The 23,051-nt window shown below is 49.7% G+C and overlaps 1 protein-coding gene across 4 annotated transcripts in view; it reads left to right on the forward strand.

Annotated features, from left to right (window-relative positions):
* The window catches only part of VAV1 (vav guanine nucleotide exchange factor 1), a 45,339-nt gene that overhangs the window by 21,889 nt on the left and 399 nt on the right, over window positions 1-23,051 (forward strand). The window contains exons 5-26 of one of the 4 annotated variants that reach the window (XM_049639761.1): window positions 177-288; window positions 380-475; window positions 1,448-1,516; window positions 1,665-1,768; window positions 2,344-2,443; window positions 3,087-3,182; window positions 3,383-3,451; window positions 3,710-3,796; window positions 3,907-3,992; window positions 4,308-4,440; window positions 4,758-4,867; window positions 5,793-5,894; window positions 6,136-6,233; window positions 6,320-6,342; window positions 6,515-6,560; window positions 9,063-9,199; window positions 9,534-9,599; window positions 13,651-13,682; window positions 17,117-17,233; window positions 18,712-18,799; window positions 20,582-20,702; window positions 21,874-22,025. In XM_049639761.1, coding sequence (XP_049495718.1) covers window positions 177-288; window positions 380-475; window positions 1,448-1,516; window positions 1,665-1,768; window positions 2,344-2,443; window positions 3,087-3,182; window positions 3,383-3,451; window positions 3,710-3,796; window positions 3,907-3,992; window positions 4,308-4,440; window positions 4,758-4,867; window positions 5,793-5,894; window positions 6,136-6,233; window positions 6,320-6,342; window positions 6,515-6,560; window positions 9,063-9,199; window positions 9,534-9,599; window positions 13,651-13,682; window positions 17,117-17,233; window positions 18,712-18,799; window positions 20,582-20,702; window positions 21,874-22,025 — 2,044 coding nt within the window. The remainder of the gene's footprint in view (window positions 1-176; window positions 289-379; window positions 476-1,447; window positions 1,517-1,664; window positions 1,769-2,343; window positions 2,444-3,086; window positions 3,183-3,382; window positions 3,452-3,709; window positions 3,797-3,906; window positions 3,993-4,307; window positions 4,441-4,757; window positions 4,868-5,792; window positions 5,895-6,135; window positions 6,234-6,319; window positions 6,343-6,514; window positions 6,561-9,062; window positions 9,200-9,533; window positions 9,600-13,650; window positions 13,683-17,116; window positions 17,234-18,711; window positions 18,800-20,581; window positions 20,703-21,873; window positions 22,026-23,051) is intronic. The other 3 variants (XM_049639762.1, XM_049639764.1, XM_049639763.1) reach the window with 3 other exon arrangements.

Consider the following 23,051-nt stretch of genomic DNA (forward strand, 5'->3'; position numbering starts at 1 on the left):
GAGGGGACATGGCCCTGCCCTGGGGGTCAGAGGGGACATGGCCCTGTCCTGGGGGGTCAGAGGGGACATAGTTCTGCCCTGGGGGGCCTGAGGGGACAAGAGTTTGATCTGGGAGGGGTCTGAGGGGTCCCTGGCCTGGGGGCTCCGGTGGCCCTAGCTGACCCCACACCCCGCAGCGACACGGTGGAAGAGGATGAGGACCTGTATGACTGTGTGGAGAACGAGGAGGCGGAGGGTGATGAGATCTACGAAGACCTCATGCGCTCCGCGGAGCCGGTGCCCATGCCGGTGCGTGGGGCGGAGCGTGGCGTCTGGGAGGCCTCATGGTGGGGGGAGGGGGGCGCGCCCCCCAACACCGACCTGTGCTCCCCACTCTCAGCCCAAGATGACAGAGTATGACAAGCGGTGTTGCTGCCTGCGGGAGATCCAGCAGACGGAGGAGAAGTACACGGACACGCTGGGATCCATCCAACAGGTGCGGGGCTCCGACCCAGCCCCGGGGGCGCATGCGCGGGAGCTGGGCGGGCAGGTGCGCGTCCCCCGGCCCGAGCTGCGGCCTCTGGGCCGTGCGTAGAAGCCCCGTGTGTCCCAAGCGGGCCTGGGGCTCCTCTCTGTCCCCATTGTTTTGTTTCTTCTCTCTCTCTGCCGCTGGTTTTCTCTTTCATGCCATCTCCTGTCTTGATCGGTCTCTCCTTCCTTCTTCCTCGGTCTCCCTTTCCCTGGGTGTCCCTCTATCCCTGTCTGTATCTTTTCCTGTGTCCTCACCTCTGTCCACCTGTGTCTATTACTGTCTCTCCGACCTTCTATTTTCTTCCCTTTGGCCATTGCTTTTTCAACAGCTTTATCGAGATGAGCTCAACGTACCATACAATTCACCCCTTTACGTGGACAATTCAGTGGTTTTTGGTGTAACCATCGCCACTGTTTAATTTTAGAACATTTTCGTCACCCCCCCCCCCAAAGAAACCCCATACCCTTCAGCCATCACCCCCTACGCCCCCGTCCTTCTGCAGCCCCTGGAAACCGCTAACCTACTTTCTGTCTCCGTGGATGTGTCTGTTCTGGGCATTGCACACACGTGGCATCACACACGACGTGGCCCTCTGTGTCCGGTTCTCTCACCGAGCGTCGTGTGTTCGGGGTCCGTCCACGTGTGCCAGTGTCGCTCCTCTTCGTGGCTGAGCGACATTCTGGTGGGTGGGTGGACCCCATCTTGTTATCCGTTCACCCATCGCTGGACGTTTGGGTTGGTCCCTCCTTTTCGACTGTTGCGAATAACGCTGGCGTGAACAGCCGTGAACAGGTGTTTGGGTGGCCGTGGTGCATCTCTGTCTCTCAGCCTCTCTTTCTGTTGGTCTCTGACTCTGTCTCCTTGTCCCCGGCTCCCTGGGCCTGGGCCGGAGGGAGGGGTCCTGCCCCCTTCATCCTGCTCTCCCCGCTCCTGCAGCATTTCATGAAGCCCCTGCAACGGTTCCTCAAACCCCAAGACATTGAGATTATCTTCATCAACATCGAGGTGAGCTGGCCGGTCCCCAGCCCTCCCGGGCGTCTGTCCAGTGGGGACGACCTGCTGGCTCCACCTGTGCCTGGAGAGTGGGGGCGGGGAGTTGAGCACTGCAGGGTGGGCCTCCTGAACCCCAGCCCCCACTCCTTCCTCTGAGTAGGACCTGCTTCGTGTGCACACTCTCTTCCTAAAGGAGATGAAGGAAGTCCTCGGCACCCCAGGCGCGCCCACCCTCTACCAGGTGTTCATCAAATACAAGGAGAGGTGAGACTCAGCCGGCCAGCCCAGACCCCCGGAAGTCACCCCGTCCTGCCCGCGCCGGGCATTTGGACGACCTTGCCCTCAGAGGCTACCGGACAGGCAGGGCTGTTCCCTCTCTGCTCGTGGGCAAGGGAAGGGACTGCCCACTTGTAGGTCAGTCCCCAGCTCTGCCTCTGCCGGGCTGTGTGGCACTGTAGACTCACTGAACCTCTCTGAGCATCCGCTGCCACACCCGTCAAATCAGCGTGGCGCAGAATGTACCTCCCAGGGTGAGGATGAAATAAACGGATGCCTAAAGTGCTGGGCACAGGGCCCGGCACACAGTAGGTGCTCCGTAAGTGCTTGTTAGATGAGCGAACATTGAGGACACAATATACCGAGTGCCAAGCGTGTCTTACGCATCATCTCCCTCCGGTGCTTCAGTGGCTCCATGTGGGAGGTGCCATTGTCATGCCCGTTTTACAGATGGGGAGACTGAGGCTCAGACCATCTGGGAAGAGGCCGGGCCTGGACTGACACCCAGATTTGCCTGACCATGGTGCGGGCCACCGTTACCCGGCCACCTGTCCTTCCCTCAGGTTCCTCGTCTACGGCCGCTACTGCAGCCAGGTGGAGTCAGCCAGCAAGCACCTGGACCATGTGGCCGCCGCCCGGGAGGATGTGCAAATGAAGCTGGAGGTGGGGCCCGGGCGCCATCTGGGGGGCTCTCTTACCCCTTCCCAGGCCCCAGGGGCAGTGGGGAGGAGACAGAGCTGGTGGTGCTACTTTCTATCGCAGCCCAGCCAGGGTTTGGGGTGGGAGGTACTGCCCAGCTGAGTGGGAGAAAGGGAGCAGGAAGAGGTGGGCGGGAGCCCTGAGCCCTGACCCCCCCCGAACCCCGACTCTGGACTCAGTCCTGACCCCGACCTCAGCTCTGACTCCAGGCTGAGCCCCAGTCCAGCCTGCGCTGAGTCCCAGCCTTGGCCGTGCCCCAAGTCTGGGCTGAGCCCCAACTCACACCGAGCCCTGATCCTGGGCTGAGCAACCCCCCCCCCCCCCGCCCCGGCCCCGGAACCAGTGTATCTACAGGGCAGAAATGAGGACGGGCCACCTGCATGCACCGTCCATCCGGCCATGTCGGTCTCCACTGTGGGGACCCTGCAGCCCTGTCCCCCGCTCCCTCCCCAGCTCCACTCAGCTCCTGGAATCCTGCCTCAGGCAGTGTTTGCCAGCCTTCCAGGAAATTCTTCCTTCACTGTTTCCCCGATGATGCTTCAGGTTCTAGAAAAATCCACACCTGTCTGCACCTCATCGTGCTCATCCCTTTCTCTCACCCCCCCAGGAGTGTTCTCAGCGAGCAAACAACGGGAGGTTCACCTTGCGGGACCTGCTGATGGTGCCCATGCAGCGGGTGCTCAAGTATCACCTCCTTCTCCAGGTGCACGAGTGGGGGCCCCCAGGCAAGGGCTTGGTTTGTCTCCCTCTCCGTGTCACAGGCGTGGGGCAGAGCGGTCTTCCCGGGGCTGGGGCCTGGCACCCTCTGGGAGGAAGGAGGAAGCTGGCAGGCCAGGCTTGTCTGGAGGGTCCCCAAGAGGAGAGGGCAGGCCCAGGTGATGTCTGTCTCCATGGGCTGTGCAGGAGCTGGTCAAACACACGCAGGACGTGATGGAGAAGGAGAACTTGAGGCAGGCCCTGGACGCCATGAGGGTGAGTGGTCACACACAGGCGTGTACACGTTCGAGGCAGGGCACACGGTCACACCCACGGGCAACCCCTCCTCTCATCAATGACCACACGCCCATGTGACCAGCGAGTGATTCCTAGCGTCTCGCTTGGGGACAGTACATGCGGGGATGCCCTTTCTACGCCTCCTGCCAGCCCCTGGTGGGGGCTGACCCCCTATGCCCAACCAGATAGGGGATTGGCCAGGCTGGGGGCCCAGGCTCACCCCTGCCCCACCCCCAGGACCTGGCACAGTGTGTGAATGAGGTCAAGCGGGACAACGAGACGTTACGGCAGATCACCAATTTCCAGCTGTCCATCGAGAACCTGGTGAGGGGGCAGGGCAGGACGGGCCAGGGGTGTGGCCGCGGGGGTGGGGTGGGAGGGTGTTCGGCCTCCCCCTGGGTGGCCCCTTGCCAGACCCCCTTCCTGCTGCGTAGGACCAGTCTCTGGCCCACTATGGCCGGCCCAAGATCGATGGGGAGCTCAAGATCACCTCAGTGGAGAGGCGCTCCAAGATGGACCGGTAAGCAGAGCCAACAGGTACCGGAAAGGCGGGGCGGGATTTCTAGTTACACCAGGGGGTGGGGCCTAGGTGGGCGGGCGGGGCGGGACCAGCGTGGACGTGTGGGTGGAGCCAAGACCAGCAGGTGCTTGGGACCCGGAAGGATCTTATGGCCGAGGTCAGGATGGGTAGGCCAATCCTGCCAGGCTGGCCACAGACGAGGAGAAGGGCGGGAGTCCCACACGGACAGCCGGGTGGGGCCAGGAAGGTGGAGCTGGTGGGGAGGAGCTGGCCGAGGGGAGCCAGACAGAGGCCCCTGACCCAAGTTGCTCTCAGGTACGCCTTCCTGCTCGACAAAGCTCTGCTCATCTGCAAGCGCCGAGGGGACTCCTACGACCTCAAGAATGTTGTGGATCTGCAAAGCTTCCAGGTTCGAGATGATTCCTCTGGAGAGCGAGAAAACAAGAAGGTGGGGCTCCGAAGCCAGATCTGGGGTCCCCAGGGCTGGGAGAGCTGAGGCTCTGCACTCGAGCTTTAGAATGCCCGTGCGTGTGTGTGTGTGTGTGTGTGTGTGTGTGTAAGACACGCGTGGTCTTAGATTTGTGCACGTATGTTTGGTTCTCCCAGGCAGACCCTTCCAAGGGTGCCCGCGCCCAGTTTCTCCGAGGGGCAGAGAGGCTGTTACGGGGCTGACCCTTTCCTCCCCACAGGGGTAGGGGTGAAGAGGGTGTGTGGTCCCATCCTCTGCAGACTGGGTGTCTTCATTCTGAACCCTGTTCCCTGCAGTGGACTCACATGTTTCTCCTGATCGAGGACCAAGGTTCCCAGGGCTATGAGCTGTTCTTTAAGACACGAGAACTAAAGAAGAAGTGGCTGGAGCAGTTCGAGATGGCCATGTGAGACCCCCCCCTCCCCCACCCCCTGTCTGCAGTGGACAGGGGCTGAGAGGCAGTTGTGCTCTGTTCCGTAGGGCCACTCTGAACCTCAGCTTCCCCATCTGCGAAATGGGAAGCATAGGCTTTTAATGCTGTCTGCATCCTCAGAATGTCAGTGTTCTGTGTGTGAGCTTCACCACCAGCCTGAACCCCTCTTCCTCCTCCTTTTTCTTCTTTTTCTCCTCCTCCTCCCCTTCCTCCCTCTCCCCCTCCTCCCACTCCTCTCCCTCCTTCTCTTCCTTCTTCTTCTCCTTCCGTTTATCCTTCCCCTTCCCTTTCCTCTCCTCCTCCTCCTCCTTCCTCTTTTTCTTCTTAGTGTTTGTTTTATTTATTTTGAGAGAGAGAGAGCAAGAGTGTGTGTGTGTGTGTGTGAGGGAGGAGCAGAGAGAGAGAGAAGGAGAGAGAGAATCCCAAGAGGGGCTCAGTCTCACAAACAGTGAGATCGTGACCTGAGCCGAAATCAAGAGTCGGATGCTAACCTGACTGAGCCCCCCAGGCTCCCTTCCTTCGTCTTCTTGAGATGAAACTCACGTAACAAAAATTTCGCTATTTTAAAGTGTATGATTCAATGGCATTTAGTGCATCACGATATTGTGTAACCACCACCTCTAAGTTCCAAAACATTGTCATCCCCCCAAAAGGAAACCCTGCACCCATGTAGTACTCAGTCCCCATTTCCCCTGCTCCCAGCCCCTGGCAACCACCGGTCTGCTCTCTGTCTCCACCCAAATGCCCATCAGTGGAGGGCTGGAGATACGGCTTATGGTTTATGTAGCGTATCCAGTATGGCTGCCCCGATACGTCCAAAGGGCAGCACGTGTTGGTACTTCATTCCCTTGTGTGGCTGAATACTGTTCCGTCACGGGGAATTCTCTCCCCTCTCCAGCTCCAACATCTACCCTGAGAACGCTACTGCCAACGGGCACGACTTCCAGATGTTCTCCTTTGAGGAGACCACGTCATGCAAGGCTTGCCAGATGCTGCTGAGGTAGGGGTCTGGGGGGATGGGCCTGGGGCCTGGGTGCGGTCAGCTCGTCCTCCTCAGAGGGGCTTCTCTGGCTGTCTGTCCCCTGGGTTGGGAGGTGGGAGGCTCTCCCTTGGGCTTCCGCTTCTGCATCTCTCTCTTGCCCTGAAGAGAACCCAAGGGCACCCTTCACGTTGTTGGCAAAATGATCGGCTGTGTCCAGTCAACATCACTGACGTCCCTTAATCTCCCCTTGGCATCCCAGAGGCACTTTCTATCAGGGTTACCGTTGTCATCGGTGCCGGGCACCTGCACACAAGGAGTGTCTGGGAAGGGTCCCTCCATGTGGCCGACATGGGCAAGGTACCAGTGGGAGAGACTGCGGTAGGTGGGCTTGGTCCTGTGGGGGGGATTTCCATGCTAACTATTTCCTTCCCCGCCCCCCATAGATTTTTCAGGAACTATGAAGAAGGTAAGACCCCCATTCTCCTTTCTCTGTATGAGAAATCATGGGGGATAAGGAAGGGTGACCCAGGAGACCCCAGCAGTGGGCATGGTCCTTTGCTGGGTGCTCACATAGGAGCTGAGGGGGCCCCAGGCTGGGCCGGGGGAGCCACACTTGCAGTCTTGCTGTCTCCCTCCAGGATAAGCCACATCGCCGACCTCAGGACAAAAAGCGGAATGACCTGGGTGAGTCTGAGGGGGGTGGGCATTGTGTGGGGCAGGAGGAAGCCTGGTCTCTGCCCCAGATCTCAACAGTTATATTAACGATCACATAAGGTCCTGCTTGTAAAGCTGTGAGCCATTGGTTGCAGTCCTAGAAACCCGAAAGGAATTTAAAGATAACCAACTGGGGGCGCCCGGGTGGCTCAGTCGGTTGAGCGTCTGACTTTGGCCCAGGTCATGATCTCGCGGTTAGTGGGTTCGAGCCCCGCATCGGGCTCTGTGCCGACAGCTCGGAGCCTGCTTAGGATTCTGTGTCTCTGCCCCTCCCTGCTCACGCTGTCTCCCTCTCTCTCTCAAAAATAAATAACATTAAAAAAACTTTAAAAATGACCCAAATTATTTACTTGCTTTGCTCAAACACTAGGAAGAGAAGGCATGGGGCAGGAGCCATCCTTGTAAAGGTGCTCTTTATCTTACCGTCCAATTTCTCCTCTTCACCGCCTCTTTTTCCTTGCTTTCCAACGCGGCACGCCTCTGGTGGTCCTTACCTCCTCTCCTCTTGATTCTGTGCCACAGAATCTTATCATGATCTATAGTTTCAGCAGAGTGCCCTCCACTCGAGGATGGGGAAGTGGAGGGCACAGATTCATTTTAGCCCAATGGCAGGGGGGAAAGGCTGGACTCATTCCTATGTTGATGAATTTTGTGGCATCACAGCAGTGATGGGTGCCTTGTGTTCAATATCTACTGTATACGTGGTCACATCTGGGGCCTCTCATCCTCCAGAAGCTCTGAGACCAGTGGTGAGGGAGAGAATTTTAAGACATTACCTTGTAGTGGGTGGACTAGAAGGTTCTCTGGAACATAGAACCTGGGGGACTTGACAGATCTGAGCCTTCAGGGAAGGCTTCTCAGAGGAGGAGACATTTAGGCAGACATTTGATGGATGAGAGGGTTAGGCAGGTGGGGAGGAGGGCAGGGGTGTTCCAGGCAGAGGGAATGGCATGCGCAAAGGCTGGGGCAGGGAAGCCAGGCAGCATTAAACACGTGAGAACAGTTTGGTGTGGCTGAGGAAGTAAAACCTTTGCTCATAATAATACAGAGTCAGTGTAAAGGCTCAGATTTCATATCTATCCGTGTCTATGTATATTCATATATAGATGTCAGTGTACAAAGATCTATAGATATCTATAATCTGTGTCTATAGATAGATATATCAGCTTTATTTGAAGTAATAAAAAATTAGAAACAAATGATTCAATAAGAACGTATATATAATTATACATAGATTTATATGCGTTGTATAATCCGTTTTATACAAAAGTGTATGTCAGCTTTATTTGTCAAAAACCAGAAACAACCCAAATGTCCTCAATAGAGGGAAATATTTATGTGTGTGCATGTGTGTGTGTGTGTGTAGGGGTGCCTGGGTGGCTTAGTTGGTTAAGTGTCCGACTCTTGATTTAGGCTCAGGACATGATCTCACAGTTCATGAGTTCAAGCCCCACATCAGGTTCTGCACTGCCTGCTTGGAATTCTCTCTCCCTCTCTCTCTGCCCCTCCTCTGCACTCTCTCTCTGTCAAAAATAGATGCACATTTAGAAAAGTAAGTGTGTGTGTATCTATTATATGTATTTATATTTATGCATATTGTATATATGTATTAATACACACATTTGTACGTATCCATTATATATATGCATACGTATGTGTGTGTCTGTATATATATATACACACACACACACTGTTTATTGAGATAGAAAATACATACTGTAATGTGTATAAGTGAGCAAATCTTAACTGCGTGGCGCCATGAATCTCTACCCCTGTAACCACCACACAGATCAAGATATGGAACGTTTCACCGAATTCTAGAACTACACTGTCCAATGCAAATTGAAACTAATTTAAATAACCTTAAAACTCCCGTACTCAGCCACACTAGCCACATTGTGAGCTCTCGCTCACCACCTCTGACTAATGACTGCCTTGCTGGACAGGAGAGATTATTCAACTCCTCCACACAGAAGGCTTTACCAGACTGCTGTTCAGCCCCCCCCCCCCCCCCCCCCCCCCCCCCCCCCAACGTCTTTCCCCACCCTCTTCCCCCCCCCCCCCCCCCCCCGCCACCTGGCTCTCCGAGGGGACCACTCTTAGACCCCTACCACCATAGGTCAGTTTTGCCTTTCCTTGAACTTCGTCAAAATGAAATCCTGTGGTATGTCCTCCTCCTGCGTCGTGTTGGTGAGACTCATTGGCGTGGTTGCTTGTGACAGTAATTTGTTCATTGCTGTGTCACATTCTGTTGTGTGCTTCTGTCACACTCAGTTTATGCATTCCATTGAGGCCATTGGGTTGTTTCCAGTTTGGGGCTCTTGCGAAGACAGCCCGTCTCGGACTTTTGGCACACACGAGGGTGTATTTCTCTTGGTCTCTAATTTTCGCCATCCTGGAGGGTGGTGAGGCTCAGGTCTGAAAATCCGTGGCCGCCAACCGCACTGAGCCACCACCTTCCCTTCCCTCCAGGCCTGCCCAAGATGGAGGTGTGCCAGGAATACTATGGGCTTCCCCCACCACCTGGAGCCATTGGTCCTTTCCTGCGGCTCAACCCCGGAGACATCGTGGAGCTCACCAAGGCTGAGGCCGAACAGAACTGGTGGGAGGTACAGGCTGGGCGGTGGGAGTGATGGAGAAGGATCTGAGTGTGGGGTCATGGGCGTAGGCGGTCCCGGGAAGTCTTTGGCAAGGGGAGGCTGATCTGGACGAGGCATCTGGGGAGGGTGTTATACATGGGGATTTCTAGGGCTGGCCCGGCCCTTCTGAGCTGGCCGTCTTGCCAGGTGGTTGATACTGGCTAGAACTCCATGGGTCATGCGGGCCACAGAGGGATGGATGGGTGGGCAGATGGCCAGTGGGTAGAAAGATGGGCACACACACATACACGCACGTGAATGCAAGTAACTTCTGCATCCGTGTCTTTCCCTCCCGGATTTTTAGGGCAGGAATACGGCTACCAATGAAGTTGGCTGGTTTCCCTGTAACAGGGTCAAGCCCTACGTGCATGTAAGTGCCTCAAATCTGGATGGAGAGAGGGCAAGGGGGGTCTGGAGAGGGTCCTGCGAGGGCGGGAAGCCTTGAATTAACACCCCTGAGATAGAGAGGGGCTGCCCATCACGGTAAGTCATTCCCAAACTCCGTAAGTCATTCCCAAACTCCGTGCTCTGCCTAATGTGTCGACCAAGCCCAGAGTGGAGGCGGGGAGACGGGGGTTACACGGAGAATGATGACCAATCCTTTCCCTCTTGATTCTCCCTGTATGAAGGTCCTCTCCCTGGTACTGCAGAAAATCTGGGGTGGCCAGAAGGCTGGCCAGTCACTGGCTTCCTTTCAGAGGCAGCGAGTGCTATCCCATCAGGTGCTGGGGCCACCCAGGCCTCTCGGCCCAGCTCCTGTGGACACACCTGCCCACACTGTGCCCAGTCTCTGCTCACCCAACCCCCTCGCTCTACGATGACCTCAGGTCTTTCCCATCTCCCCAGACCTCTCTCCCTCACTGCAGATACCCCTCTGCCTGCTTCACAGCCCAAATAGGAACCCGCAGAGGGAAACTCCCCTTCTGTTGCTTGAATTGTGTATCATTTCAGACTTCCAGAAAGGTGGCTACAATAATGCGAGCAACTCCAAATAGCCTTTCCCAGATTCACCAGCTGTCCACATTTGCTCTTTCTCTGCACATTTTATTTTATTTAAAAATTTCATATTATTGTTTTCCTGAGACATTTAAAAGTAAGTTTACAGATATATTTTCCCTTCACCCTTAAATACCTCCTGAGAACAAGAACCTTTTCTTACATAACCATAGCGTGATTTTTTTTTTTAAACGTTTATTTATTTTTGAGACAGAGAGAGAGACAGAGCATGAATGGGGGAGGGGCAGAGAGAGGGGGAGACACAGAATCGGAAGCAGGCTCCAGGCTCTGAGCCATCAGCCCAGAGCCCAACACGGGGCTCGAACTCACGGACCGTGAGATCGTGACCTGAGCTGAAGTCGGACACTTAACCGACTGAGCCACCCAGGCGCCCCAACCATAGTGTGATTTTAACAACCATGAATTTAACACTTGACATTGACATTATACTACAATTTAACCTGTAGTCCATATTTAATTTTGACAATTTTCCCTAAATTGTCTTTTAGAGATTTTTTTTTTTCTTTTTTGGCCTGAGGTCTCCCAGGTTTCTCCACTGTGGAGCTATGCATTTCCAACGTCATTGTTCTGTCCAAGTTTATTAGCAGATGTAAGGATGAGCTGCCTCCCTTTCTGTCAGTCAGTCAATCAATCAGTCACTCAACCTACCTATCAATCAGGCATCTGTATATCTAATGATCAACTATCTATCTGTGTCTCTGTGTGTCCATCAATTATTTATATATCAATCTACATACCTATATAGGTATCGAACATCTATAATTCTATGTAGGCAGGTATCTATCTAATTACTAATCAATCAGGTATGTATGCATGTATGTATCTCAGGGAATGCCTGTGGATTCTTATTCTAAAAATGGTCCCAGCTTTGGCCAGCGGGAGCCCCATCAGGCTGGCTCATCTGTCCTTTTGATATGTCCCCATCATTCTCTGAGCTGTTCCTTATTTTCTGGCACAAAACCAGACCTACCTTGTACTTCCCATGCCTCAGTCTTGGAATCAACTGTTTTTCCAAGGAGCCGTGGTCCTTTCAGTGGGACACGGCATTCAGAAGCCAAGATCTGGGCATCTCTCCAATTTCTGCCTCCAAATGTACTGCCTTCTTAAAGCTACACCTGTCCTAGCCTCCTTCTCTCTCATTACAATGAAGGCTCTGAGAAAAGATAGAAAAAAACACAATTCTCCTTTCTACTGAAGGATTCCATCCTCCTGGTCCCACCTACCTTACAAGATAGCTACTATTGTATTTGTTTTATGAGTGTCTGTCTGGAGTTTCTTAATATACATACTAAGTCGATACGAATAGCAATTCTCATTTGCCCCATGATTTATTCAGAAGACTTAATACTATTTTGCAGCCCCCTGCTTGCCTTTTAATATATCTTGGGATCTTTTCATGTTGTGCACAGAATATTTCATTCTTTTCTTCCCCTTTAAAACAAATTGAGGTGAAATTTGAAAAACAAAAACCATCTTAAAGTGCACGCTTCAGTGGTATAGTACATTTTGCAATCATTTCATTTATGTGAAATGTCTCAACTAGGTACATCCACAGGAACAGAGAGCAGATTGGTGGTTCCCAGATGCTGGAGGTGGGGGGCTTTGGGACCGACTGTTTAATGGGTGATGTGTTTGGGTTTTCTTTTGGAGTGATGTTTCAGAACTAGATACAGGTGGTAGTTCCACATTCTTTCTATTACTATTTTTATTTTTGTTGTTTTTTTCTAAGTTTATTTTTTTTTATTTTGAGAAAGAGGGCAAGTCGAGGAGGGACAGAGAGAAGGGGAGGGAGAGAGAGAATCCTAAGCGGGCTCCAGGCTCTGAGCTGTCAGCACAGAGCCCGACACGGGGCTCCAACCCACAGACTGTGAGATCATGACCTGAGCTGAAGTCGGACGCTCAACTGACTGAGGCCCCCAGGCGCCCCATATTATTACTATTTTTAAATTATGGTCAAACACAAATTGTATAAAATTTACCATTTTAGCCATTTTTGAGTATACAGTTCAGTGGCATTAGGTACATTCGTACGTTTGTGAAACCACCACCACTGTCCATTTCCAGAGCTCTCCATCCTGCAGAGCTGAAACACTAAGTCCCCACCCCGTCCCCCAGCCCCTGGCTCCCACCATCTACTGCCTGTCTCTGTGAATTTGACTCCTCTAGGGACCTCGGATGAGTGGTATATGTGTCCCTTTGAGACCAGCTTTTGCAGTGAGCATAACATTTTCAGAGTTCATCCATGTTGTAACAGATGTCAGAATGTCCGTCTTCTTATGGCTAATAATCCATTGTGTGTGCATACCACATTTGGTTTATCTGTCCATCTGTTGATGGAGACCTAACCCTTTGGCAATCATGGGTAACGTTGCTAGGAACACGGATGTGTAAATATCTCTTCGAATCCCTGCTTTTAATTCTTTCGGGTAGATACCCAGAAGACGAATCGCTGGGCCATATGGTAATTCTAGTTTTAGGTTTTCAGGAACCACCGTCTGTTTTCAGTAGTACCTGTACCATTTCACATTTCTGCCCGTAACGCAACAAGGTTTCCAATTTCCCTATATCCTTCCCAACACTTGTTATTTTTCTGTTCTTGTTTTGTTTTGTTTGTTTTTTGTTATTTTACAATAGCCGTCCTAATGTGGTGAAAGTGTGCACGTTTACATGTATTCAGACCAGGGGTTGGGCTCTCTGTAAACAGACAGATAATATAGATTTTCATCTTTGTGGGTCAGATGGTCTCTTTTGTGATTTCTCACCTCTGCCAAAATGGTACAAAAGCAGCACAGACGATGTGCAAATGAGTGAGCCTGACCATTGTCCCAATAAAACTGAATTTCTGGACCTTGGCATGTGAATTTCACCCCATCTTCACATGCCGAGCAATATTATTCTTCCTTTGGTTTTTGTCAACCATTTAAAAATGTAAAATCCATTATTTTTTTTTTTATTTTTTTTTAACGTTTATTTATTTTTGAGACAGAGAGAGACAGAGCATGAATGGGGGAGGGTCAGAGAGAGGGAGACACAGAATCCGAAACAGGCTCCAGGCTCTGAGCTGTCAGCACAGAGCCCGACGCGGGGCTTAAACTCACGGACCGCGAGATCATGACCTGAGCCGAAGCCGGACGCTCAACCGACTGAGCCACCCAGGCGCCCCATAAAATCCATTCTTAACTTGAGGGTCATGCTACCACAGTGGCTGGACAACCCCTGACTGGAAGTGGACCAGTCTCTCCCATTAGATTCTGAGGCTGTGTCTTCAGTGAATAGCACGGTGCCTGGCATATAATAAACACTCAATAAATGATGGCAGAGTGAATGAGTATATGAGTGATGCACCCTGCACTCCGTTGCTAACCTTGGCTCTTTACCCTAAGTCTCGGTCTCTGTGTCCCCAGGGTCCCCCTCAGGACCTGACTGTTCATCTCTGGTGAGTGGAACTACCTTTCTTATTTTCAACTTGGGCCCCCTGGGGTGGGTTCCCTGGCTGGGCACGGAAGGCGACTCCAAACCAATATCTCATTCATTTTTTGAACTCTGGGCATCGAGTGCTGGATGGAGCCCTGGGCCCAGGGCTGCTGAGGCGCAAGCAGACAAAAGAAGGTCCCTGACTTTGGGCGATTAGGGCCTCACTGGAAGGAAAATGATGGTGGTGATGTTACCAGCAGCCCCTCGCCCCTGTTTTTTGAGCACCTATTGAATGTAGAGCAGTGAGGGGCGGGTGTTTACAGTGTTGCTTCTGGAGCCCACTGACAGGGTTCAAATCCTGAGTCCAGTATTTCCCGGCTGTGTGACCTTGGGCCAGTAACTCAACCTCTCTGTGCTTCAGCTTTCCTTTCCGGAAAATAGACTAAAACCGACTTATGCTTCCTAGGGCTGTTGTAAGGCTTTAATGGGCTGTTAGTCCTGTGCCTGGCACACAGTAAGCACTTTTTATTTTTCATGTTTTTAACATCTCTGACATTGCAATCGCTTTTACAATCGATGGAATATCAGTCTTCTGCCTACTTTTATGGGTAGTGGTTTTTATTTCATAATGGCCCATGAAGGAACAGTGCCTTTTATGATCACTGGCCTCTTAAATGATGTAACACGGGACTGTTTTTATGGCTGCTGTGTCCGTGCTTTAGGGAGCGCGTTGAATTTTCATACCAACCCTTTGCCACTCTCCTTTCCTTTTGGGGAAGAAGGAGGCAACCGAGGCTCAGAGAGGGGAAGTGACTTGTTCAATGTCACACAGTGAGGAAGGGAACGGAGATGGGATGGAGCCCATCTGCCTGACTCCAGAGCCTGACCTTACTGCCTCTGGAAAGTCATGATGCTGACAGACCACGTGTTAGGCGCCTCAGCCACATCTGGTCAGAAATGTCCTCTGCAGAGGGTAGTTTTATCCTCCTTTTTTTTAGAAGAGAAAACTGGGGCTCAGAGTGTGGCAAAATCAGCTCCCAAGGTCACAGAGCAGCCAAGTAGCAGAGCCAGGATTCAGACCTGGTGTCTGCCCTCCCCTGCTGGGATGTGGTCACCAGGCGTGGAATTGTATCAGGAGAGCGAGACCCTCACTTTAGGTGCAGAATTGGAGGAGGCAGCCAAACACTCAGGCATTGAGATCCGTGGTGGTTCAATGTGGCATTTAAAATAATCGAAAGCAAGGCAAACTAAATCCATGATAAGCAAAATCTCAAAACTGTAAATAAAGACAGGACCTGACAGGGCTGGGGGTAGAAAGAGTTGAACCCATGAGTATGGAGGTGGATCTTGTCTTTATTTAAAGCCTTGGCATTTTGTTCACCATGCATTTTCTTTTGCATTCATTTCAAAACCTGAGGTGAAATCCACATAACGTACAACTAACCGTTTAAAGTGGCATTTATGTTAGTATTTATGTTTATATTACATATGCACATGCATATATCATATATAGTTATATATTACCTCAAGTTAATGGTATATTATTTGTTATATATTTACATTTGCAGCATAAATATATTCATATCCACATTTATATATCATCTGTAATTACATATCATCCCAAACCAGTAAATAGTATGTGTGTTATGTATTTAGTTATAACATAATACATTCATATTCACATTTATGTGTCATGCATAATTGTATATTATCTATAACATATATTAATATATGATATATTAATTATAATATAATTAATTAATATATATTATAGTATAGTATATATTATATAACATATTATATAACTATATATTATAATTATAATATAGTATATAATATATAGTCATATAATTAATTATGTATATAATTAATATATAATATATTAATATATATTCTTTATGTTATATATTTACATTACGGCACAAATATATTTATATCCAGTGGCATTTACTACATTCACAAGGTTGGGTGGCCATCATCACTATAAGTCTAGAACATTCCATCCCCCCAAAGGAAACCCTGCCCCTGTGTGTGGTCACCCCTCTGCCTCCCCAGCCCCCAGCACCTACCTCTGACCCCTTCCTGTCTGTGGATGTGCCTTTTCTGGACATTCCACACACATGGGACCACACACTCCATGGCCTTTTGTTTCTGGCTCTCTTTTCTGAGCATCCTATGTTCGGGATCCGTCCACAAAGCGGTGCATGTCAGAGCCTTGCTCCCTTTCTGGCTGCTTTGGCAATCATTTTGACTTTTAAAAGTATTGCATTAAAATACTCCTTACTTCATTTGCTATCTTTTACCTTGCTGGCGGAGTATTTTGGCTCCCTCTTCGCAGTTGGTCTCCGAGGCTAGTGTCTCACCGCTCTCATCCAGCTTCTGTCCTGGTGGCCACAGAGACGGGCGAGTAGTGTGGATGCGGTAAATGCCCGTCCCAGTAATGCCAAATTCCAGAGTAAAGGGGAAAACGTCTGCTTTTCTACACTCACAGTCTCAGCCGAGCGTGTGGGTTTTTCCCCACATCTACGCAGTTCTGCAATTCTCCCCTCTCAGCTGGCTGTCATCCAGTTCAGTTCATTTCTGACACTGCCCACCTAGAGATGACTGCAGTCCCCACCAGTTAGGGGTCGGTTCCCAGGAGGCTGCCAATGTCCAGTCCAGGCTTCCAGGACCTCCCACCGACCGGCTGTAAATTAGAGGTTCCCACAACGTCGTCCCCAGTTTGCTAACACAAACTCCCAGAATGCAGGAAAATGGTTTACTTAGGAGATTACCAGTTCATTATAAAAGGGCATGTCAGGGAGCCAGAATTCCCGTCCCCTTCAAGATCCTTCTAGGGGAACTAAGAATCAGATTGACACGACACAGAGTGAGAGGAGAAAAGTCAAATTGAATTTTGTGTGTATGGGGACGCCACCCAGACGCTGAAATCCCAAGATAGTTGGGCAAACGGAGGCATGTACCTCATTCTGAACCAAGGAGAAGGGAGCAGCGGTGTGGGACTTGAAAGGGAAGGAAGGCACTTCTCTGGAAGATGAAGAAGAGGAAATCTTTGGTACACATATGTTTGCTGGGCCACTCAAAAGCCGTGGGTCACAGAGGATTTGATCAAACAGGACTTGCTAGGTTCCTCTGTGTCCGTGGTACTTTGTTCGTAGACTAATGGACGTGTCTGCTGACAGCTCTTTGCCCCCAGCAGGTGCTCTGTCCGAATCCGTTTGGGGCAGTTTCTTTTTTTTTGGTCGGGTGGGGCGGCGGGGGGAAGATAAAGAGTTTTGATTGCTTTTTAACCCAAAATAGTCTTGACACTAAAGTGGCCCATTTTGGAGCAGCCTGCCCTGGGACTGTCACCTGCTGAAAAATCACAGGATGGGGGAAAGAGTGGCCTCAGTATGACAACGTGGGGGCTCAAGCATAGGGGCCGTGTGGACCTCTCTCCCTGATGCATCCTGACAGGTATGCTGGCCCCATGGAGCGCGCCGGGGCAGAAAGTATCCTCACCAACCGCTCGGATGGGACGTTCTTGGTGCGGCAGCGGGTGAAGGACTCAGCAGAATTTGCCATCAGCATTAAGTAACTCCTCCCACCCCTGACTCCCTGTGATTTGGGTGCTGCAGGAAGGAGCCTGGGAGGAAGGGAATGAACTATCCTGACAGCCATCTCTCACTGAGCCCTGTGGCGTCCTGGGTGTTTTTATCCATCTTATTCCTTTTACTTGACTGACACCTGCAAGAAAAACATATGCCTCCCAGACAGTCTCCAAAAGGCATTTAGCTCATCCTAGTGGGAGGCAGAAATGCCACCTGGACCCAAGGCTAGTGGGTCCCTTCACTCATGTCTGTCTGTTGTGTGAGCTTCTCACTCATGGTGACTTGTTTCCTGGTTGGTTTTGTAATTTTGTCTTTTTTTCCTTAAGTTTATTTATTTGGGGGGGGGGGAGGGGCTGAGCAAGAGGGAGAGAGAGAATCCCAAGCAGGCTCTGCACTGTCAGCACAGAGCCCGACACGGGGCTCTATCCCACGAACCGTGAGATCACGACCTGAGCCAGAATCAAGAGTCGGATGCTTAACCAACTGAGCTGCCCAGGCGCCCCTGAAATTTCGTCTTGTGATCTCGGGTGGGGTTTTCCTCGTGGCAGTCTTCTGCTGCTTGGGTCTCCAGAGATTTTGCATTTGTTTTCATTGGGGTCACCAACAGGTGGATTTGTTTTTAGGTTAATTCTTTAGCTTCCCAGGCTGTACATGTGGTTTAAGTTCAAACACCAAAACCTGCATGAGGGCAGGTCCGAGGTTCTGAATTCACAAGGGTGACTTTTCTGTGTTGAGTCTGAGACAGACCTTTTTTATTGGCTGCCTGTGTGATGGGTGGTTTTTCTAGAGGATGTAGCATTTGACTGTCCAGGCTTACGGGGTGTAGGCAGGTCTCACTGCTAACTCCACCTCCGTGGACCCAGTAACTCATCCCATGTCTCTGTGGGGTCATCAAGGCATAAGATACTTGGTGACCAACATAAACAAACCCTGTAGGGTAGCAGTTCATGCAATAAGCTTGGTTTTTAGTTTCAACCTCATTTCTGGCCACTGGGAATTTCCCTTGCTTTTTTGAGAGCTCAGCATTTTTTTTCCCTCATCATTTCTAGTTTTCTGTAGTCAGATTTTTGTTGTTGTTGTTGTTGTTGTCTAGGTTTCCTTGTTGGCAGATGTGAATATCTCTTCCATGTCCTTACTGATCTATGGTCTGCCATCTAGGTGGAAATGGGTCTCTTTTCCCATCCTATAGATTCTAGGTCCTTCGTCTTGGGGGAAGGATAGATCTCATCTTCTCTGTTATAGAGCGTGTCTTTTCTTTACAAGATCTTTGTGACTTCTTAACAACCCTCTGAATCAGGGAAGGTGATTCAGTGGTCTCGCCCTCCCTGAATTTGTCAAGATTGTGCCTTCCATGGTTGGGGGTGTATAGACTGGGGCTGACACCTGGCAGGGGACAGATGAGCTTGGGTCCCCAGCCTCAGGGCCCAGTGACCATCCGGGCCTCTCTCTCACTGCTTCCAGGTATAATGTTGAGGTCAAACACATTAAAATCATGACAGCAGAAGGATTGTACCGGATTACAGAGAAGAAGGCTTTCCGGGGGCTTACGGTAAGGGCCAATCTACCCCATCCCCAGTCTCCCAGCATCGAGGCAGGGTCCTCCCTGAAGCTCCATCTTGGGGACCCCCCCCCTCACCTTCACACAGTCAGAGAAGCCTCTCAAAGAACACTGTGGAACAATTGGCCTTCAACTCATTCCCCTGATGGCTGATGATGAATGGCAATGAGCATTTACTGAGCACTTAGTGAGTGCCAGACATGCTGTAGAAAGAACTCCAGTGTTCCCTTAAGTCACTGTGGGACATCCCATTTCACATGCAGGTGAAATCGATGTTTTGTCCTTACCTTGTGTCACAGAAGAGCATTGGTATTGTTTCAAGACCTCATCTGTTCAATGATCTTTTCACTGAGAATTCAAATGCCTGTTTGGTGCCTTGTAATTTTGGGCAATCTTTTAGACATTTTAAGCCCATGGGTCTAACACATGGATCTTACCTACGGTCTGTGGATCCCTGCCGAGCTTTGGGTCCTCTGGTAGAACATCCAGAATTTTGCACATACCTGAATGTATTTTTCTTGGAGGTGAGGGTCTCAGATTTCACTCGATCCTCCAATGGATCTTTGGCTCCCTGAAAGGTTAGGGACTGTTAATTTATTCCACAATTTTTTTCCCTCTCCCAAACTTGTTTCTGAAAATTTTGCTCCTCATTTTTTTTTTTTTTTTATTTCTGAAAAATTTCCAAAAAGTTACTGGAATAGTGAGAGGAACATTCATGAATCTTTCATGTACATTTACTAATTGTTACCTCTTTTGTGCCCTCTGTTAATCCCTCCCCGCCCCCTACACACATTTAATCTGCTGTATATAAGAGTAAGTTGCAGGCGTCAAGACCCTTCTTCAAAAAATACTTTAGCATGAATATCCATAAGAGCCAAGACATTCTCGAACCTCATCACAGTATCATTATTATACCCAGGAAGTTGAGCATTGTTGCAAAATTTATGTAATATGCAGTCCAATTTCCAAACTCTCTGATGGCCCCGTATATTTTTTCCTCCAGGATATAATTAAGGATCACACATTGCATTTAGCTTTTGTCTCCTTAGTCTCTTTTCATTTGTAATAGTTTGTCAGTCTTTCTAAAATGTCTCTTCCTCTCTCTCTTTTTTTCTTTTTTTTTTTTTCGGTCTTTCATAGTACTGGCATTTTTGAAATCTAGAACTCCAAACCATGAGACATTTTGTTTTGTCTTAGCTACTACATTCTATTGCCCCTTTCCTCCAGGGGACTGTATTCTGGATCTGCCCTTTTCCAGATATGAGACCCTGGACAAGGAACTTGGCTTCTCTGTGACTCAGTTTCTCCATTTTTAAAATGGGGGAATCATGAATGTATTCACCTTTCACGGTTGTTAGGACATTCTGATGATGTGTGATTGCACACTGACCGGCACATAGTAGGTGTTCAATAAACAGAATTATTCTTCTTCTTATAATAATTAATTATAAAAATAAGGTTCTTGATATCCATGGGGGGGTTGATTTTGGTGAGCTAGTTATCAGGCAAGTTGATTATTTGTTAAATTCATTATCAAGTGAGTTGGCTGTTAAGAGAACCAGCTTTAGGCAATGTGATCTCTTCCCCATAAAACAGTCCTGGTTGCTCAGGAAGGGAATGAGCCCCCCGTCATGGGGAACAGTCCAGGAGTCACTTGCCAGGGAGGTCAGAAGAGGGATCTGCTGCACCCAAGGAGTTAGCTGTAACCCCTTCCAGCCCTGGCCCCTCATGGGCTGGCCCACTGGCAGAGCTTCCGTCCCTCTGTCCCTCCAGGAGCTGGTGGAATTTTACCAGCAGAATTCCCTGAAGGACTGCTTCAAGTCTCTGGACACCTGCCTGCAGTTCCCCTTCAAGGAGCCTGAGAGGAGAGCCATCAGCAAACCACCAGGTAGAGGTCAATATCAAGCGCTAATGAGTATCTATAACCTTCTCCCACAAGAAGGCAAAATTGCCTCTCTCACCCATAAGTTCACTGACATTATCTGGGATGTTGGATACAGTGTGCTGTGAACTAAAATAATTACAACATATGCTTAAGGAATTTTTTCTTAACGATTGCATTTGACTTCTCAAATACAATATCAAGAATTATTTAGCCTGTGTCTGTATTTCTTGTTTTCCATATTTTTCCTTATTTTTTAAATTCCTTACTCTGATCCACATTTCATTTTGCTGGAGCGCATCCTGAAGTTTCTGAATTCTTATACATCCAGAATTTTTTTTAAAAAGAGGGATTTAAAAATTAATTATTGTGGGGCGCATGGGTGGCTCAGTCAGTTGAGCGTCCGACTTCGGCTCAGGTCATGATCTCACGGTCTGTGGGTTCGAGCCCCGCGGCGGGCTCTGTGCTGACAGCTTGGAGCCTGAAGCCTGCTTCCGATCCTGTGTCACCCTCTCTCTCTGCCCCTCCCCCACTCTCACTTTGTCTCACTCTGTCTCTCAAAAATAAATGTACAAAAAATTTTTTTAATTAATTATTGTTAAAATATTACATTTTTGAAAAAGCAGCAGCAACATAACATCAGGACTCCAATCCTTAACAGAGGATCCCCATCACCCAGTGAAATAAGTGTATCTGTCTGCACATTGCTGATTTGCCCTGATGTATACACGGATCTCAGCACATTTGCAGAAATACTACAGAGTAGTTTTACATTCCACAGTGTTGCTTAATATTTTACTATGAAAAATGTTCTGTGTCTTTCCCCCCCCCCCTCCTGTTCATCTTTCTTTTATTCCTCTTTTTCTACCCTTGGTCCTCTTGAGGATAATTAATATTAACAGCGTAAAATGAATTTTTCCATAGCTTTCCTCTGTTTCTTTCATTATAGATATAGAGAAACCATTAAAAAAAAAAGACATAAATGGCATTATTTTCTAAATTTGGATACTGGTTGGGCTGGAAAGATGATTCCAGAAGTACAGTTGTGTCCTCTCAGGGCATCTAATCCTCTGCACAAAGAAGCATTGAGGGACTTTCCATCCTCCTGTTACCTTCCTGAAAGCAGATGGTGGGTGGGTATCTGCTCCAAGCCCTTTGCCCACTTCTGCTCTCCCCTACACAGCAGGAAGCACCAAGTATTTTGGTACAGCCAAAGCACGCTATGACTTCTGTGCCCGGGACCGATCAGAGCTGTCCCTCAAGGAGGGTGACATCATCAAGATCCTTAACAAGAAGGGGCAACAGGGCTGGTGGCGAGGGGAGATCTATGGCCGGGTGAGTTGGGGTGAATCTTGGCAGCCTGGGGAAAGGGCATGGGGGTGACCTGGCTTTAGTGGAGGTGTACTGGAATTGTGGAATGGAGCAGGTGGGGAGGTCTTCCCTGGTCAGAGGGGAGGAAAGGACATAAAGACTTCATTCCTTCACATAACTTGCATTTATTTCCTGAAAGCCTACTATGTGTCCGGCATTCTTCTGGGTGCTGAGGAGACAAAAATGAGTGCTGTAGAGGCACTGTCCTCATGAAACTCATAGTCTAGTGAAGACGCTAGACTTGTAACCAAGCAGGTACAATGCTGAGTGGTCAGGGTTGAGAAGGGGAATCACAGGGCAGGATGGGAGCAGGTCAGAAGCACTTCAGAGAGGCCAAGGTTTTCCCTGAGGGATGAGTGAAGTTAGCCAGGTGAGAAGATCATAGAGGGGTGGTGGGAAGTATTCCAGGCAGAGACCAGCATGTGCAAAGGCCCTGAGGTGAGAGAGTGATTGGCATGTTTGGGGGACACGGAGGGAGGGATTTTTGTCTATCTTGTTAACTGCGGGGTCACCAGTGCCTGGAACAGTGTGTGGCACATAAATATTGAATGCATGAAGAGGCATAATTGGAACTGACCACTCTTGCCTTTTGTGCTTTTTTGCCTGCTTGAATTCGGACTGTCAGGAGGGACTTCTAACAAACGAAGTTCGTTTCTACCTGGTTCTTATTTTTGTCTCACAAAGGCAGGGAGTCTTCTTTATTTAACCCATGAATTAATTCCTAGTCTCTAGAACACTGCCTCGCTTGTAATGGCTTCTCAAAAATATTTGTTGAATGATGATAAGGACACTGGTCAGGAGCTTATGTTCTACCAGGGGGGGACATACATGAAAAAACAGCCTGGATAATTGCTTAGGTGAACATTTTTTTTTTTTTTTAAGAATTGTGGAAGGTAAGTTCAGTATGCAGTGGAGGACAGTTGGGGTTTGAGAGAGCCTTTTGGGGGTATATGGGAAGGTCTGGGCTATGATGAATTCACCCATCATTGT

The sequence above is a fragment of the Panthera uncia genome, chromosome A2 (genome assembly GCF_023721935.1).
Source record: "Panthera uncia isolate 11264 chromosome A2, Puncia_PCG_1.0, whole genome shotgun sequence".
Classification (NCBI taxonomy): domain Eukaryota; kingdom Metazoa; phylum Chordata; class Mammalia; order Carnivora; family Felidae; genus Panthera; species Panthera uncia.